This window comes from Dryobates pubescens, chromosome 22 (assembly GCF_014839835.1).
Source record: "Dryobates pubescens isolate bDryPub1 chromosome 22, bDryPub1.pri, whole genome shotgun sequence".
In the NCBI taxonomy this organism is placed as follows: domain Eukaryota; kingdom Metazoa; phylum Chordata; class Aves; order Piciformes; family Picidae; genus Dryobates; species Dryobates pubescens.
The window spans coordinates 9,849,547-9,866,514 of NC_071633.1; the positions used below are offsets into that span (position 1 = coordinate 9,849,547).

The 16,968-nt window shown below is 37.7% G+C and overlaps 1 protein-coding gene across 1 annotated transcript in view; it reads left to right on the top strand.

Moving 5' to 3' along the window:
- The window catches only part of GALNT18 (polypeptide N-acetylgalactosaminyltransferase 18), a 178,862-nt gene that overhangs the window by 88,074 nt on the left and 73,820 nt on the right, over nucleotides 1–16,968 (top strand). Inside the window, exon 4 of the mRNA XM_054172020.1 lies at nucleotides 2,617–2,783. Coding sequence (XP_054027995.1) covers nucleotides 2,617–2,783 — 167 coding nt within the window. The remainder of the gene's footprint in view (nucleotides 1–2,616; nucleotides 2,784–16,968) is intronic.

The window sequence follows — 16,968 nt, forward strand, 5'->3', positions numbered from 1 at the left end:
ATTGTGACTATGCAGATTTGTACATCTAATTTGCATACAAGAGATGACTTCCACAAAAGTTATAGTATCCAGATTGCATATGACATTTTATTTTTTCACCAATGCAGAGTGGCATGCACACACAACGCGCCATAAACAGGTCTGTTCCTCAAGAAGCAGGCTCTGTAACAGTCTTATCCATCTGCTGGGAAACTGTGAGGGTTAATATTTTAAAATTACAGTGTGATCATAAGTACAGGGGCCTTCCAGCCACTCTGAGCCTGAAATATACCTATTGAAAAACCACTTAACCCTGGTGTAGCACCTAAAATCCACATTTGCCAAAGAATCACCTCAAATTTGAGTGTGCTGAGCCCAAGTCAGTTTGTGCCTGCTTTACCTACTCAGTCATCTAGGCAGTGTTTTTAAGCAGTGCTTTTACAGATTGTTCACCACAGAAGATGACCTTTCTTTAATCTCAGAAAGTTAGGGGGTCGGAAGGACCTCCAGAGGTGAGTACAGCACTCCTGCCAAAGTAGAATCACCTAGGGCAGGCTGCACAGGAATGCACCCAAGCAGGTTTTGAAAGTCTCCAGAGGACAATGCAGAAACTCTCTGGGCAGTCGGTTTCAGTGCTCTGTCACCCTGCCTGTAAAGAAGTGTCTCCTTGTCTTGAAGTGGAACCTCCTGTTATAGCTTGTACCCATTGGTCCTTGTCAAATCACTGGGCACTACTGAAAAGAGACAGGCGCCTACATCTTAACGCCCACCCCTCAGTCCTGAAATCCTCCTCTTAGCTCTCTGCTGGACTTTCTCTAGCAGATGAATGATTTCAGAGGTTAAAATGCTTACTCTCAGGTCCAGGAGGCAAATCTTAAGATTTGAAGCCTTATATGTGTTTATTGAGTGGTGACTGTTTAGCCTAGAGAAGAAGCAGCTCAAGGAGAATGTAATCTGTGCACATAAATATCTGAAAGAAGGTTGTAAAGAGGATGGATCCAGGCTCCTTTCACTGGTATTCAGTGACAGGACCAGAAGCAATGGGGGACAAGCTGAAACATAGGAGGCGCTCTTAGAATATCTGGAAACAAATTTTTAGCACTGGCAGAGGTTGTTTAAAGAGGTTGTAGACTCTCCATCCTTGGAGATGCCCAAAAGCTGTCTGGATAGGGTCCTGGGCAGCTGGCTGTTGGTGACTGTGCTTAAGCAGGGGTTTGGATAGGATGACCTCCATACATCCATTCCATCTTCAGCCATTCTGTGATTCTGCATTGCTTCCCAGTAAGGTGCCCTGATTTGCAGGCTCTGTGAGGGTGCCCGTATTCCTTCAGGCAAAGCAACACTTCTTAAATAAGAACAATAAATACTAGCTCACAAAACAAAGAGAAAAGTGATTGCAAGAGTTACTGTGGCATTATAGTCCTGGTAAGTGTATGACTAAAACTGCTGGCATTTCTTTTTCAAGACTGTGTTTTCTGGTTTATGTGTCTATACAATTCTTTCATGTGGTGACAGAGAAAAAAGTAGCTAAAGTATTAAATAACTTTTTTTAGTGTGTTTCCCAGCAATTTTAAACTAATGAATGAAATGATAAAATTGATTGAACAGCTGAATTTTGAACATTATATGTATCTCAGTGGTTTTGAATGTCCTGTGCACTGACTCCTCAGAAACCTTAAAAATATGCATGAAAAGTCATTGTCTTGATTGAACTTAAATTTTTTTGCCATATCCATCATATAAAGAGGAATGCTCTTGCACTACTTCTCTGTGTTTACTGACTATCACAGAATCGTTAAATAGAAGGGTTTGGAAGGGACTATACAGGCTAAAATACACAATAAATAAATAACAACAAACCTGTTGTCTTTAAACTGAAGAACAAATTTAGTAAAGGAGTCCTATTCAAAATGTATTTAAAAATTTTGAACCCATCCATGCTTTTTGTATGCTAAACATTGGCTGTTAGTAATGCTTTCCACAGCTTTCAGGAGCTCCTGGATGTAGTAAATCTAGGCATCTTGAGAGAAGATAGCTGCCTCAGTGTTGTCAGCATTAATATACAGACCCTATGTAGAAATGCTTGGATCTATCAGTAGCCTTAAATTCATCCTAGTAATTATTCTCAGATCTGAGGAAAAAAGGTAGAATTAATTGTTGTTTAGAAGCATTGCATTAAAAGTTTCAGAGAAAATTACTTAATTACTTGTACTTAACCTGGGCTCACAGTTTAAAAGATATACCTTGATAAAAGGGCTTTCTATTCCTCATAAATGTGAATTTATGCCAAATTTGAATACTTTTTGAAATGAAGGGGGAGAAAAAAACCCAGTAAGACACTAAGGAACTTTGAAGTCGTGGGCAGCACTTCTGTATTGCTGTTTGCATTAGCAAATTGCAATGTGTGCTTTTTTTTTTTTTTTTTTTTTTTTCCTTAATAAAAGCAAAGAAAACTCCACCAGACTCTTGCCTGTGTGTTCTCTGAGCAGCTGTGAAGACCTTCTGATCTGTGTCTACACAAGCTCTCTTATGATTCTTATGTCCAGGAATAGATTTCTCTAAAATGGTTTGTGGTGACATTGTGACTCCCAAGAGTTTAAATTCTTACCAATTTATTTATGTAACCCTTTTTTTCAGGTGCAGAAACCTTACATTTCCTGACAGGCTTCCTGAAGTCAGCATTGTATTCATATTTGTTAATGAAGCTCTCTCGGTGATTCTGCGCTCCGTTCATTCAGCCATTGACCGCACTCCTGCTCACCTTCTCAAAGAGATAATTTTGGTTGATGATAACAGCAATAATGGTAAGAGAGTTTGGTTCTTTGTTTTTCTTCTCCCCACCTCTGATGTGGGATCATACATGAGAACCCTTGAACTCAGGTTCCTGGTTATCCCACTGGCATTTCTAATGTTTTCAATGTGTTTTCTCCCTTCTTCATCTCACAGTTTGGCTGGGCTGTCTTTAAATATGCACAAGAAGGGTTTGTTAAAATAGAAGGTGTGCAAAGATACGATGCTGTTTGTATGTGTTTAAGGTATCTGGTAAGCAGAATTTTGAGTGTAATGATAGATTAGAGATCCAAGAAGTTTTCCCCTGGTACTTCAGAGTGCTTTCTAGATTATATGCTTTCTGTGCTCTTCCTGTTGTATGACTGCATGTGCTTGCTCACATTCTATTTTGTGTAAAATAGCTTTCTGTGTTTCTTAGACATCCCCTTTAGATTTCCAGTTCTATTCTTCTCATTGGCATGTTTACCTTGCTGCTTTTCTGCCGAATACACTCAGATTTTGCTGTCTATGACCTGAAGGACTTGAAGATTTTAATAAGCACAGGATTCTGAACTTGAAGAAAAGATGTGCTCTATTGAGGGGTTAATACTGACCTCCTAAAATACAAGGAGAATTTGAGTTTATCCTGTTGAAGGAAAATGCTGAACAAAGGGCTTTTCTTATCCTTGCCATTATTACAGCTGTTATGTGATCCCTGGAGCTAGACCTGTGACTTGCTGCTAATCATAAATATATCTCAGATCTGTACAGAAAAAGAAGTAAATAAATTCCACACCCCATGCTATGCACTTCCATCATCTTCTCTTGTTCTGACTATCAATGAAGGAAAAGTAAATCCCAAGTCTTTCTGTGGAAAACAGAACAACTTGATGTAGGCTTATGTCAACTCTAATTCCGTTCCCAATGAATAATACAATGTTTAGAGTTACCTATGGCTGACCACGCTTTTCTTGAAACAGTGTGGGTAAATTGTCATGTAGCATTTATGAATTGCTGTTCTTAGTTGATAGCACAATTTGTGATGTAGCAATGCACTGAAGTAAATGAAAAATGACACAAAACAGTAAACAATTAGCAAATAATAAAATAATAATTACCATGTGTGCATATGCATACATATGATTCTGAAACATCCTGTGATCTGAGGTAGGCTTTTGGTTTGCTTCAGTGTGTAGTTCAGTCATTTCACACGTTGTTTTACTGCACTCTGGGTGGCTTTAATTTTTGCCCAGTCCCTCATGCAATATATGCCAGTTGGATAGGAAAAAAATAAATTGAAATGCAGCTTTGACTCACCAGTCAAGAAGCCCAAAGACTTGGGCTCTGAAATGTCTTTGTGGAAATTAGTATCTGCGTCTCTCAAACAGGTTGTGATGCTGGAAGCTCAATGAGTCTTAATGGCCATAGGTACTGCAAGGCCTGAGGCCTCTGAACATAGGGGAATTAGTCACAAAACAGCCACAGAAGAATAAGAATAATGTGGATGAAAAAAAAAGTTGTTACTAGTGTTTAAGTCTGATTTTCTATAACTTACAGGCAATTATTCCAGTGAGCAATGTCAGAAGCATCAGTGTGTCTGAGAGCCTGTCATCACTATGACTAGCTCACTAACAAATATGCTTTGCACTGTGCTCTACAGGCTTGTCAAAATTATTCTTTCTCATTATTTCTTAACTGGAAGAGATAAGAAATCACAAGAACCACTTAATCTTTCAGGAAGATGTGTTCACCCACATTTTTTCTAAGTACCAGTATTGGTACTGTACAGTTGGCTGTGCCTGTTATTCAGGCTTGCCTTTCTTACCCTCCAGTGCCTTATTGGCCCCAGACATGAGGACAGAAATTGAGAGGAAGGTGACCTTTGGTTTGACTGTCTTGGCTTGGTGTTACCTGTCACTCTATACAAAATCACACTGTGCCGTGTAATGCTTAGTCTCCTAGAAAAATTCAACACTCTCTAGGATTTTCTGCTGCTCCTCTAACCCTTTCTCTGGCATCTCTTCCTTGCCGTCGTAAACTAGATTCCTACAGACCTCTTTATCACATCATGTATGCTGAAGACATGGTAGCAGGCATCCATTTGGAGAAGATGGATGTTTGGCAGGAAAGGGAGTGACTATAAAGATGATTTATGAGCTTTTCTATTATTAGTTTAAATCTTGAAATATTTGTTTTACAATTTACTTTTACAATATTCTGTTTTCTTTTTTTCTTTTTCTCCCTTCTAGCATTGCTGAAAATAATCCTTTATGTTTAGTGTCATTCTGTGTTTTTCCTTAGCAGCTCTTTAGCTTGCAAGTGTTGCTGCTTGTAAGATGAGCGGGTTACTCTGGGTTTCCCTGTAATGTTACCTAGAGGGACAAAAGCTTGCTTTGTGATTGCATTGGGCTTCAGACTCGGCTTCTTGCAGGACCTGTCAGAATCCTAATTATAAGCGGTGTGTTTACTCTCAGGCTTTTACCGGAGATGGCAACTTTGTAAGCTCAGTGTAAGATTTTTTTGTAAACAGCTCCATGGGAAGTGACTAGGGAGAAAAAGTGAGAACAGAGATCAGGAGGAGTGCAAATGAGCACAGTTTTTACTTTGAGGCTTTGGAACTATGTGACCAGATTCACATAGCATAGTGGTTTGTTGCTAGATGAGGGCATCAGAATTTCTTACTTCTGAGGGGAAATAAAATGGTATCAATTCTTGCAGTGGGCTAAATTCTGAATCTAGGTCTTTCAGAAAAGAGCAGTAGAAGAATTAGTTGCTGTTTAAAATTTCAGAAGGCTGATATATTCAAGTGTATGGACAAAGTCTGTATATTTGTGTGGAGCAATATAGCTATATGCACTTCAGGGTATGTCAAGCAAATTATTTATGACTTTCTTTAAACCTCAGTGCAGTTTTTCAAGTTCCCAGTTACATTTCAGGAGACTTCAATTAATCTTTGTGAAGTTTCCCTTTTTTAAAATAAATGTTTCAAGTTAGGAAACTGTGGGAATGCCAGTGTGTGCCATTTAAAAGCAGAAAATAGATTTAATAGATCTCAGAATTTGGAACTTTCATTTAAATAAAGCCATTTGCTTGATGTGTGTATTTCACCATATTATCTTTTCCAGCAGAATTTTCATAAGCATAACACTGAAATGTTTCATATATGTTATTAGGTACATTAGTATTAAAATCTAATTTAACCACAGATTATTTTTTTAAAAGGCCATTTTAGTGAATGCTGCATACTGTATCATGAGAACAAAAGAATTATTGAAATAGCAAATCAAATATCAGTGTTAGTTCTTTGGGTCTCTGTCACATTCTCATGAATTAGAGCAACTGGTCTGATTTCAGCTGCTCTGTAGTTTTAAGTGGTGTCAAATCAAAATCTTTCCTATTCTCTTCAGGAGTGCTGTTTGCTTTTTGGAGGTGATGTACTCAATAGTTTATAACTTGGCAATAAAACCGTTTATCCAGAGTTTATTCTGAGTTTTCCAGCACTATCTGAGCGGGAGGCTACTGGAGGAGTAGAGTTTTATTCACAGTCTGGCTTGTGGCATCCTGCCCTCTGGGATGGGGTAGTGACCTTCTGTGCCACTGGAGTCCTGCCTTGGCTTTTGAGTCTTTCTGCTGGCATTGAGCCCTGCTGTATCATGAAGCACCTCTTGAAGATATTTTGGGATGATTTGAAATCTCTCTAAAAAAGCTCTTGGTGAACCATGATGTGTTCAGCTCCATGGGAAGGCAATATGGACTAATGTGTCCAGAGTATACCTTACAAAATAATCCTCTATGATTTTTTAAAAGTTATTAATAAATATTGTAATAGAGGCTCACATTTCATAAAGTTTATTTGAATCATTACTTATTAATGAAATACTCTAACATGGTCAGCTTAACGCTTCTCACTTTGAGCTGAGATTTCCATGAATACAGCTGGTGAATTGCAGTATTAATGCAGGATGTCACAGGATGCTAATTTTATGACTTGCAGAGTTGAAGAGAATGAATGCAGAGTGGTAGAAAATGGGTCATATGCAACTCCTTTGAGAGATTTGCAACATTGTCCTCAACACACTGAATAAAAAGCCAATTTTCAATAAAACATCCAAAGTTTTTAATTAGAAAGGTGTAATTCTTCTTTGGTTATTTTTAAGAGCTATTCAGGAATAAAAGATTGGTTTGTTTTACAAAAGCAGTAATGAGTATAGCTCAAAATTACTCTTCAAATGTATGCTAGATTTCATATTACAGTGTAATTTGAAGATGACTTGCACATAGACCAGACAACTGTGAATGTTGGTTTTTTGAAAACCTAGTATTAACAATCTCCTTGGAAAAGCTTTTAGGACTTGCCATCCTTCTGTTTGACTACTTGTTCTTCTTTGAATGCCAGCAAAATTCAAAGACAAATATGAACAAAACAAAAGCAAAAACAAGGGAAAAAATCCAAATTTTATTCAAACCTACTTTCACCTGTGTGCTGTAGTTTCTGCGTTGTGAAGGCCTTGCTTTATCTGCCTAGATTCATTCACCTTAGAAAAGGAGGCTGAGGGGACACCTTATTGCCTTGTACAACTACCTGAAAGGAGGTTCTAGCATAGTGGATGTTGGTCTTTTCTCCCTAATACCAAATGCTAAATATGCTAGAAAATGACCTCAAGTTGCTCCAGGGGATGTTTAGATTGGATTTTTAGAAGAAACATCTTTACTGAAAGGCTTCTCAAGCACTGGAACAGGCTCCCCAGCAAGATGGTTAAATCTCTATCCCTGGAGATGGTGCTAAGGGACATGGTTTAGGACTAGATTTGGTAGAGTTAGGTAATGCTCTTTTCTAATCACAATGATTCTATGATTAATTGAAGGTCTTGATGCTGAAATCATTATTGCACAGTCTTTACACAAGCAAGCTTTCAGCAGTGTTGGCAGGAATTGATGTGAAAAAACTGTCTAATGCTCTTTAGAATCAGATGCAAAAGCGTGTATGTATAGACTAGGAAATCTGTCTCCATTATAGGTCTGAAAACAATGTTAACTGTTCTTGCAAACTATACGTTTTACTTCCATGGTAACATTTAGCACTGAAACTTGGATGAATGAAAACAATTCTTTGAGCATTTGTTTTTACTGCTACATGTTCTGTGCCAATGCTGGGACTGCAATGAGGTGTATCCTGGCTTGTGTGCCAGCTACTGTGGATGCATCTGAAAATAGGTAAGGAGAAAACAACCTGAAGTGAAACATACTCCACTGGCTAGCTGTTTCAGCAGTCAGCAGAACTTAGCAGAATGAGGAATGTGGCTCTTATTGTGAGGTGTGAGTGAGTGGAGTATGTGACCACTTTGGTTCATGTCCCAACAATGCCTGGCCATGCAGCTCAAAACTCTTGTGGAAAGAATTAAGAACCACTAATGTGAATACACTGTGAGATTTTTTTGTAAGGCCAGCAGATCCCACAGATTATGTCCTAGAGTAGCTGCAGACTGTTCTAACTCCCCCAAATCTGATCTCCTTGCTGCAACAGACTCAAATGTTGACTTGCATTCAGTCACATATGGGGCAGGGATAGCATCCCTTGCTGGGGACAAGACTGATTTTTGTAGCATTGTAATTATAGTCGTTTGAAAGCTGTTTGATAACCACTATGCAGTTTGCATTGTTTTATAAAGGGAACTGTCACATTCTTTTTTATAATTGATATGGAAGGTCCTTAGCCACAGTTTTCTGAAAAGTTAAGAAAGCTGCAGTGCTGTGACTGTGAGGTGGGGCTGTGCAGCTATGTAGCTCTACCAGTGCATCCCAGAGAACTTGCACTTCCGCTGGACTTTGTGGAAGTGTGTGCTCAGCAAGCATTGGTAGTGACAAAGGTGCCTTGCAGAAGAACAGTTATTTTAATAATCTGCAATATATTGTAATTCAGTCTGCTTGTACAGCTGGAAAAGAAAAATTTCAGTGTGTATGCAAGCTGAAAGCATAACTTCTGCCCATATCAAGGGTCAGCAGTAGACAGCAGAGCTTTCATTGCAGTCTCCTGACATCAGAGTTTTTGATTCAAACATTCATATACTATGAACTGAATCTTCCCTAGCCAGCAGTTGTTGAAAGTTGATATATACATAGACATATATATAGGGTCATCTTTTATTCCATCCACAAGGTAATTTAACTCATTCAGTCCTAATATGCTCACAGTGTTGCAGTCTAATGAATACCTTTATCTATGTCAGACTCAGTACAGTAAGTCCAAGAAGACAGAACTGCCAGTTCTAAAACCAGCATTTGCCTTACTTGCAGTTTTATGTAAGCAGCAGGATAAAGAAAAAGTTATTCTATGTGACTCCAAACCTTATCACCAGATAATTCTTCTTCTTTTTATATTTTTTTCCCTAGTACAAGCAGCACATTGCCATTTTAAACTATGCTTTAGGATTGGAATAATGATGTGTCTGATTTCAGCGTGGGAGGAACTAATTTAGTGTCATCTCAGTGGTATCTACATGCCATATTTAATCCTGATGGAAAATAGAAAAGTGGAATATCTGAACTGCAATATAGGAAATGCTGGAAAACTGGAGGAGCTAGGAAAGAAAATCTAGAGATAATTTTAGCTGCAGTTTTACAGCATTCTTGCATATTCTTTTTTCATATAGCAGATGAAACCAAGAGCAATGAAGAATTCACCCATTTCCATTGGGAATGCTGGTAGCATCCTAATTGTGAGAATGTCAGCATATTTACATAAATACTGTCTTGAATAATTTTTTAGTACCATCACTGTGATTTTAGCCTTAAAAAAATGGTTGAAATTTTTTTGTTTAAAATTCTTCCCCTCCATGTTTTTCCCTCTCCTACATTTGTGGGGTTATTTGGCCTTCAAGAATGCTTTAACAGTTTCTGTTGATAACATTTTCAAACAGCTCTCACTACATTTAAGTAGCAGATGTGTGAGCAGATCTGGTGCAGTGACAAAAAGTCATGTAGAACTTGCGGGAGAAGTGCCAATATCTGTTGATGTCAGTAAAGTGACTCTTGTTTGATCAGATTATTTTCTTTTGACATCTTTTCCTGTGAAGTATCCAGAGATCTTTTGCATCCAGTGGAATATGTTTGAGATAGTCAAGTAATGTAAGCTGTTAAGAGCCTGAATGACTTTCTAAAGGCTTTATTTCTCTTTCCTTATCAAGGGAATTGTACTTTACTTTCCTCATTCCCTGTCAAACTCTTGCAATTTACTTTGCAGCATTAGACAAAGGACTTAGAAGATTGTGTCCTACATAAAGTAAGAAATAACAAATTGGCTATTAAATGAACTTTATTAAAATTTACCTGTTTTCTCTAACCCAAGCATACTTTTAAAGAAAAGATAAATGAATAAAAAGGTAGCTTTCAAAAAATTAATGCTGATTTCTTAAACTGGTCATAAAACTTACTTTAGACCTGATCAATTCAAGTAATTCTACTTCTTTGTGATAGAACCTGAAAATTGTAGAGATGTTGAAGGGTCTGAGACCCAATAAGAGGTTTGACTAAGGAAGCATTTAAGAATGCCTGGGTGCACACTCCAGATGTGTGTAGGTATTGCTAGATGTTTTAATGATGTGGTGGAACTTACTGTAAGTCTAAAGTTCAAGTACAGAACCTTTTATCAGAGGATATTGAATTCTTATTGTGGAAAAAAATTAAAAAGTTACTGCTGACCTTTATTTGGCATACTTTCTCTGTAGATATGCTTGGCATTTAATTCCTGGAAGTGTTCTCCAAGTGTATGGGATGACCAAATTTGAAGTTACTTGACTTCACTTGTTTACTGTTAGTTATTTGTGGGGCCATTATTCAAATAGTGTTCCTTCATTTTGCACTGGAAAAGTAACATATTTTAAGTATTATGCTTCTAGGAAGCTTTGGGGGGAAGCTCTATTTAAAACTTTATGGCAACTATGATGAAACTAAACATAAAAGCTAAAATTTCCATTTATGATGACAGAATTAACATGGGGGAAATGAAGACTTAAAGGTTAGGCTGTGAGAGAGTGAAAATTTCTGCTTGTTTTTCCTTACCCAGTTTATTTGCAGACGTTGTTCTGTTTTTCTTGGGTCTCTATAACCAGAGTTCTTGTTAACACCACATACTGGAAGTCTGTTTTGAGAGTCTGAGTAGACAGAAATATAGATGCGATTCTGTATGGAAGGAGACAGAATTTGTATACTAAAAACTTACCCTTCATGGTCTTTATGATCTTTGCAAATGTCTAGATGTCTGCCTGTTTTTTTGAGTAAGTTCTGCAACCTGCTTCCTGCAGATCTTGCTCTGCTGGCAGTCTGAGGTAAAGACCTCTGACTGGGGACCCTGCATGGGTCTGTATTCTCCATTAGCCTCCTGCCACATCTCTATGACATTTTGCTGTGGAATTTGCAAATAAACCAATGGGGGTGTGGTGGTTTGTTGTTTTTTTTTGTTTGGTTTGGTTTTTTACTATTAGTTTCCATTCAAGTGTAGTTTGAAAGAAATGGTAGATGCTCCAAAGCTTTCTCACAGATATTTTTGATGCAAACTCAAAGGACGTTTTGCCTTTCATTAAATGTAACAGTCTGTCTGCACTGCAGTGTGATCTCTCCAATAAATGATTTAGTCATGATGAATGCTAAATAATATGGCAGCATGAATCGCTGTTTTCCTTTGGCACCAGATAAAATCTTGATGGAATTGCTAAGTGCTTAGCTCTCTCAAGACAGCTGCTGCATTGTTCCTTTGCTCCTGACACACTCCTTTTGCTCATTGCCCAGCTAATCATTGTTAATGTTTCAAAAGCTGCCATCGTCTGTTTGAGGAAATCTTTTCAGGCAGATTTGTATACAGTAGAAATAATGAAAAAAATTAAGTTTAAAAAAAAAATCTATTTCTGTGGCTAAATACATTCTCTGTCCATTTTAGATGCTATGGAATGATTGACCTTAGTGATGTTAGGTCAGTACTGAAGTTCCCAGCTCCTCAAATTAAAAATGGTTCATTATTGAAGGAAACAGTTGTCTTCCAAAATGGATGTAACTGGAACCTCGGTGATCCTCAGAAGTTTCAAATCCTTGGAGCACCCATCTGAGGGTCTGGCTTACAGATACTACCAGAAGATGAATACAAAACTCTCAGTCACTTTCAGAGCTATATAATTCTAACTACGTGCTCAGCATAGGTTAGCCATGTACAATATTTGTTCTTTTTAGCGCTCTTTTAATAAGGCTCAAAAATTAGGAAGTCAGGGGTCTTTTAAAATACCTAAAAAGAAAAACCTTAGGGGATGTGAGTTAATGAAATGGTCTATTAAACTAACCTTCATTTTATGGCCCTGAACTGGGAACACTGAGAGAGATGACTTAGTTACAGCAAAAATAGGGTCTAATCAGCCTTCCTTGTAAAGGAAAGTGCCCTGAAAAAATACGCCTGTTGCATGAGAATATATCAGACTGAGTTCAATCAGCTGTGGATTACTGTGCAATAGCTCAATCAACTTTAGGTCAGGAAGAAAGGAAGTAGAGGAAATATTTAGTAGAACTATAAAAGATGTATATTGAGTAGTTCATTTGGCTTGCTGGGATTGGATTATCAAAGTTTTTGCAGTAACATGAGAAACTGTGTGTGGCTTATCTCTCTCACACAGGACCTTATGTAAACCCTTAGCCCTGGTATGTGGCAAAGCATATTCCACAAATTGCATTAATTTGTATGGTCCTGCAGTGTGGTATGCACCCCCTGGTTTAGAGGTTCATAGAGAATATTTTCTTGACAGATGCAAAGCTTTATGGATGGACTGGCCTCTGCTACACTGCTGACTTTCGTTACTGCAGTATAGTGGGGTGATTCATCTGATCCAGAACGATAATCACTTATCTTACACCAGATACAGCCTGAGTTAGCAAATTTGTGTGCTGGAGATGGATTTTATTTCAAATAAGTTTCAGTCCACCGACTCAAACTTCAATCACAGCAGGTTGCTTTGGTTATCAGAGCCAAGTATTCCACTGGCTTAACTTGCCCTACGTACCCATCTGCAGTTGAACTAAGTGGATTTCTGATGCTGGAATTTATTTAGGGTTCCTATCAGTGAAAACTGCATTTCTGTCTGTGCTATATGTACCCATTACAATAGAATTTCCTGTGATTTCTATAACTGCCTGTGATAGGGGGAAAGCGTTTTCTCTGCTTTTGTATTACATTTTTGAACTTTGATACTGCTTTCAGTATCATGTAGTTACCTGTGTAATCAGTTGTCTCTTCAGTTATTCCCTGACTCAAAAAGGCCCATAAAAATATCACTAAGTATAAAATAAACAGGTTCCTGTTTTTAAGGGATTCTTTTAGAAATTGAAGGATATTTTTTGTGAGTTTTGCATGATTTGCTTCAAGATACAGTTGAAATTGAAGAATATCATTATCCTATTAACCACATCATCCTATTAACAGCAGAACTCTTGTTGACACAAGCTTCAGCCCAGGGGCTCAGTAGCATCCCAAAAGGGGCTTGACTAGTGACAGCTGAGAAATACACAAATTATAGCAAATAAATAGCCAGTTTTGAAGGAGAGTACAGATTCATGGTCTGACACTTCATTTCTGAAAATTGCAGTACTTTAATCCTCAGATTACCTGCACAGCTGCCCCACCTTTTACCTCCCCCAGGAGACAAAAATTTTTGTTGTTTCTATGGGAATTAGATGCAGAGGAATGTGCAGGACATGCCCTCAGAGCAAGAGGAAAAGGAATGCTAGGGAATGGATCTGCACTGTGCACACTACTTGGAAGAGGTGCATCTTCACAGGCAGGAAAGAGTGAGGACAGGTATTTGTGGTCACACAGGATATTTCCTCCTTTCTTCCTAGGAAACTGCCTGTCCAATATATGCCAAAAAGTTTGAGGAATTTATCGTACTTGCTCGGGTCTGTCCCTGGAGTCAAGTTCCAGGCTCCTCAGTATGTTTATTTGACATTTCTGTCAATAAACTCATTTGCTATTGTGCTGCTTCTGGCATGATGCAAAACTGGGAGCAAGTCTGCTCAAGAAAATCTCACTTAAAGTTTAGTCCCCTCTATCTAACCCTTTGAACTGTCTTGGTTTGTTCATTAGGGACTGAACACTGCATCTCTCTAATCATAAAGCTTAATTGCTCACAGCTAATTGTGTATATTTATAATAGATTGTAAGCCTGATTTAGTTGCATGGATTGTATTGCTCTGTGACATATTACATGAAAACAGTGAGGTACTCCTTAGTTAAGGCACTACTTAGCGGTTATGTTTCCCATCTTCCTTAATGCCATTACTTTAAACAAAAATATGTACATGTGGTACTGTAAGTCATTAATGGGAGCATCAGTGTCTTGGCTTCCATGAAGACAGTGCTAGTTTACCACAGGTTTGGTATAAACATGGAGGGTGGAATTAAAAAAAATCCAAGGGACTGTAAGTACTGTGACAACTATCTGGAATATTTATTAGACAAGCTACAGATTCTTGTCATGCTACTCCCTTTAACATAACTGAGAATACTTAAACAAAACTTGGTTAACTTGAAATGGAAATCTCTGTAAATCACAAAATATTTGTAGACTTTTTGTCTGAGACAGACCAGTTTAATTCTTGGATGATTTTAGTAGATTTTGATTTTTTTTTTTTTTTTTTTCATGGACTGCAAAATACCTCTGCCTTGAATTAGTTGTGGTTATGGTATGATTCGATGTATTTGATGGTTTGTTTGCTTGTTTAGCTATTAAATCTTACAATATTATATATCTCTTCCCTTTTATTCAAATTTATAGCCTTGTTTCTGAACACCTGCCTTGTATTTCTCCTGCAGTTTTTCTATTTGAAGTGGTTTTAGCAAACTAGTCCTCTGCTTACTTTGATTGTGTTCAAGTGATTTGGCAGTGAGCAAATCTGGACATTTTTCCTGTGTTCCATTTAAAAGCTGTTTTTTAAATGCTACTGATGACTGTGTAGCGTTCAGAGCCAGCTAACCCTCTTGCCAGATTGTTAAAGCTATCATCCCCCCACAGGCTGCTGGGTGACTATTCAGTATTACTCAAGGGAGCATACTGCATATTCCCGTGAACTTCGGAGCTAAAATAGATCTTCCAGTTTGGTGATGGGAGATACTGCTATCTGTCATTCCATTTTCCCCAAGGGATGATCCTGAAATACCAACTCTAAATGCAAAGTTGCTGCGATGAATTTTCCATCTGAAATATGTTAATATTTATGAATGTTCAAACAGGGCTTGTTACACAAGAATTCCTCTCATTCTTCAGATGTATGAGGAACAGTAGTCTTGTCAGTAGAAATTTTGTGAAAGAGTTTTAGGTGGTTTTTTGCAGATCTTTTGTTTTATGGATCATAATTCTCTAAGTAGTTAGTCTGAAGCCAGTTATCTTTGTGGTTTTAAGTAAAAATACCTAGTTTAAATGACCCTAGGTTTGAGGTATTGTGACTTTTAACTGAATCAGACAACAAACTACTGTTAATGTATTTTGTCTTTACTGTGTGGCTCATTTGATTCATCCATCTATACAGAACATGGGACAATATTTGCTGATAAACCTAAAAAGAGACAAGACAAGCTTTTGTGGGAATCAGTTGAAACATAGTTCCCTCAGTGATAGGGCAAGAAGGAGGGACCAGATGTTCTCTCAAATTCCATTCATTATTGCAGTATTTGGTTCTCTGTTAAACCATTTTTTGACTTTAAACAGAAGAGCTCCAAGTCTCAGGTTATAAATAGTGATTAGTAAGTGTGTGGATTTTTAGGGCAGGGATTTCATATTCTAAGAAACCTGTTAGTTTCTGACCATCATAAAAATATCTTGGGAGCTATTCTTCATGTTGAAGGGAAGGTGGAAAAGTGGCAACCAGTAGTAGAATGTTCTTTCTGTACTTGGTGGATTTGTTTTTATTCTACTATAAATAATTTCTGACCTCAAAATTTTGAGTCTTAGAAAAATATGGAAAAATTAAATCCTCTAAAAGCCCTTAACAGTGCTGTGAATGTTCCTGTGCCAACAGGCAGAACTAGGGATATCTTTAGTTAATCTCCTGTGGCAATATTCAAAGTAATTGGTAAACATGGCTATGTCCACACTATTTTCTGAGATGTGCTCTTAAACAGAGATCACTTTATATGAAAGAAAGGCAATTAGTCAAGCTCTGCAATCCATTTGAACTGGATAAGAGGAACATATGTAAAAAGCTTTACAGCTTGTTCTTTGCATGCAGCCTGTGGTGCATAAGATCACCAGGTTCCTTTGCATCAATGTTTCCTCATTTACCATCTGCAGACAAGTAATTGCAAAGCTCAATTTGTTTAGCAAACTGCTAGTGTTGAAAGGCTTGTGATACACAACTTCAGATTGATTTATATATTTTTTGTTTGTTTGTTTGATGGATGCACATAAAGTCAAAGAATTTTATAATTTTACTTAGTCTCTGACACGCAGATTTTCATAAACAGTGAAACAAACAACTCGCTCCCACTATCTCACTACTGATGAACCCATTCAGTCATCTGAGTGTTTAGCCTGTGCAGATCTCTATCAGTAAACTTCTATTCAAGCACCTAAACATAGGCTTAGGAGTCAAGCGTCAGAGATCTATTTCTAAAAGCTTGACCCTACAGCTTTCTTTTGCTTTGTCTATGAAATTGAAAATATAGTTAAGTTCAGATTTGGTGACATATGATTGGACACTGCAAGCTCACTGAAGTGTTCCTAACTCATATGCACTGCAATTCCTGTAGTCTTTTCAGACCATCAACTCACTGCTTTATCTGTTATGTGCTGCTTGTGTATTTAATCAAAGTACAGGTATGCATCAAAAAATGACAGCATTCTTTCCAAGGCACACGTTAACTCTATCAGAGTCACAGGATGGCTGAGGTAGGTATCATCTTCTGAAGACCATCTAGTTCTACCTCTCTGTTCATAGCTGGGTCAGCTAGAGCAAGTTGTCCGAGGCCACGTCCAGTTAGATTTTCAGAATCTCCAAGATCAGTAATGTGTTTGTAACATTAGTAAAAAAAGATATAAAGTGGCTGGAAGTTTAAGCCAGAAATACAAAGTTAAAAGATAAAAGAAGTCTGATTTTTTTTTCATGTGGACATAACCTCTTTTGATCTATGAGCCCAGCTGAGCCTCACTGACTGTGTTTGCTTAATTTAGACACTGGGTAGTTCTCATCAAA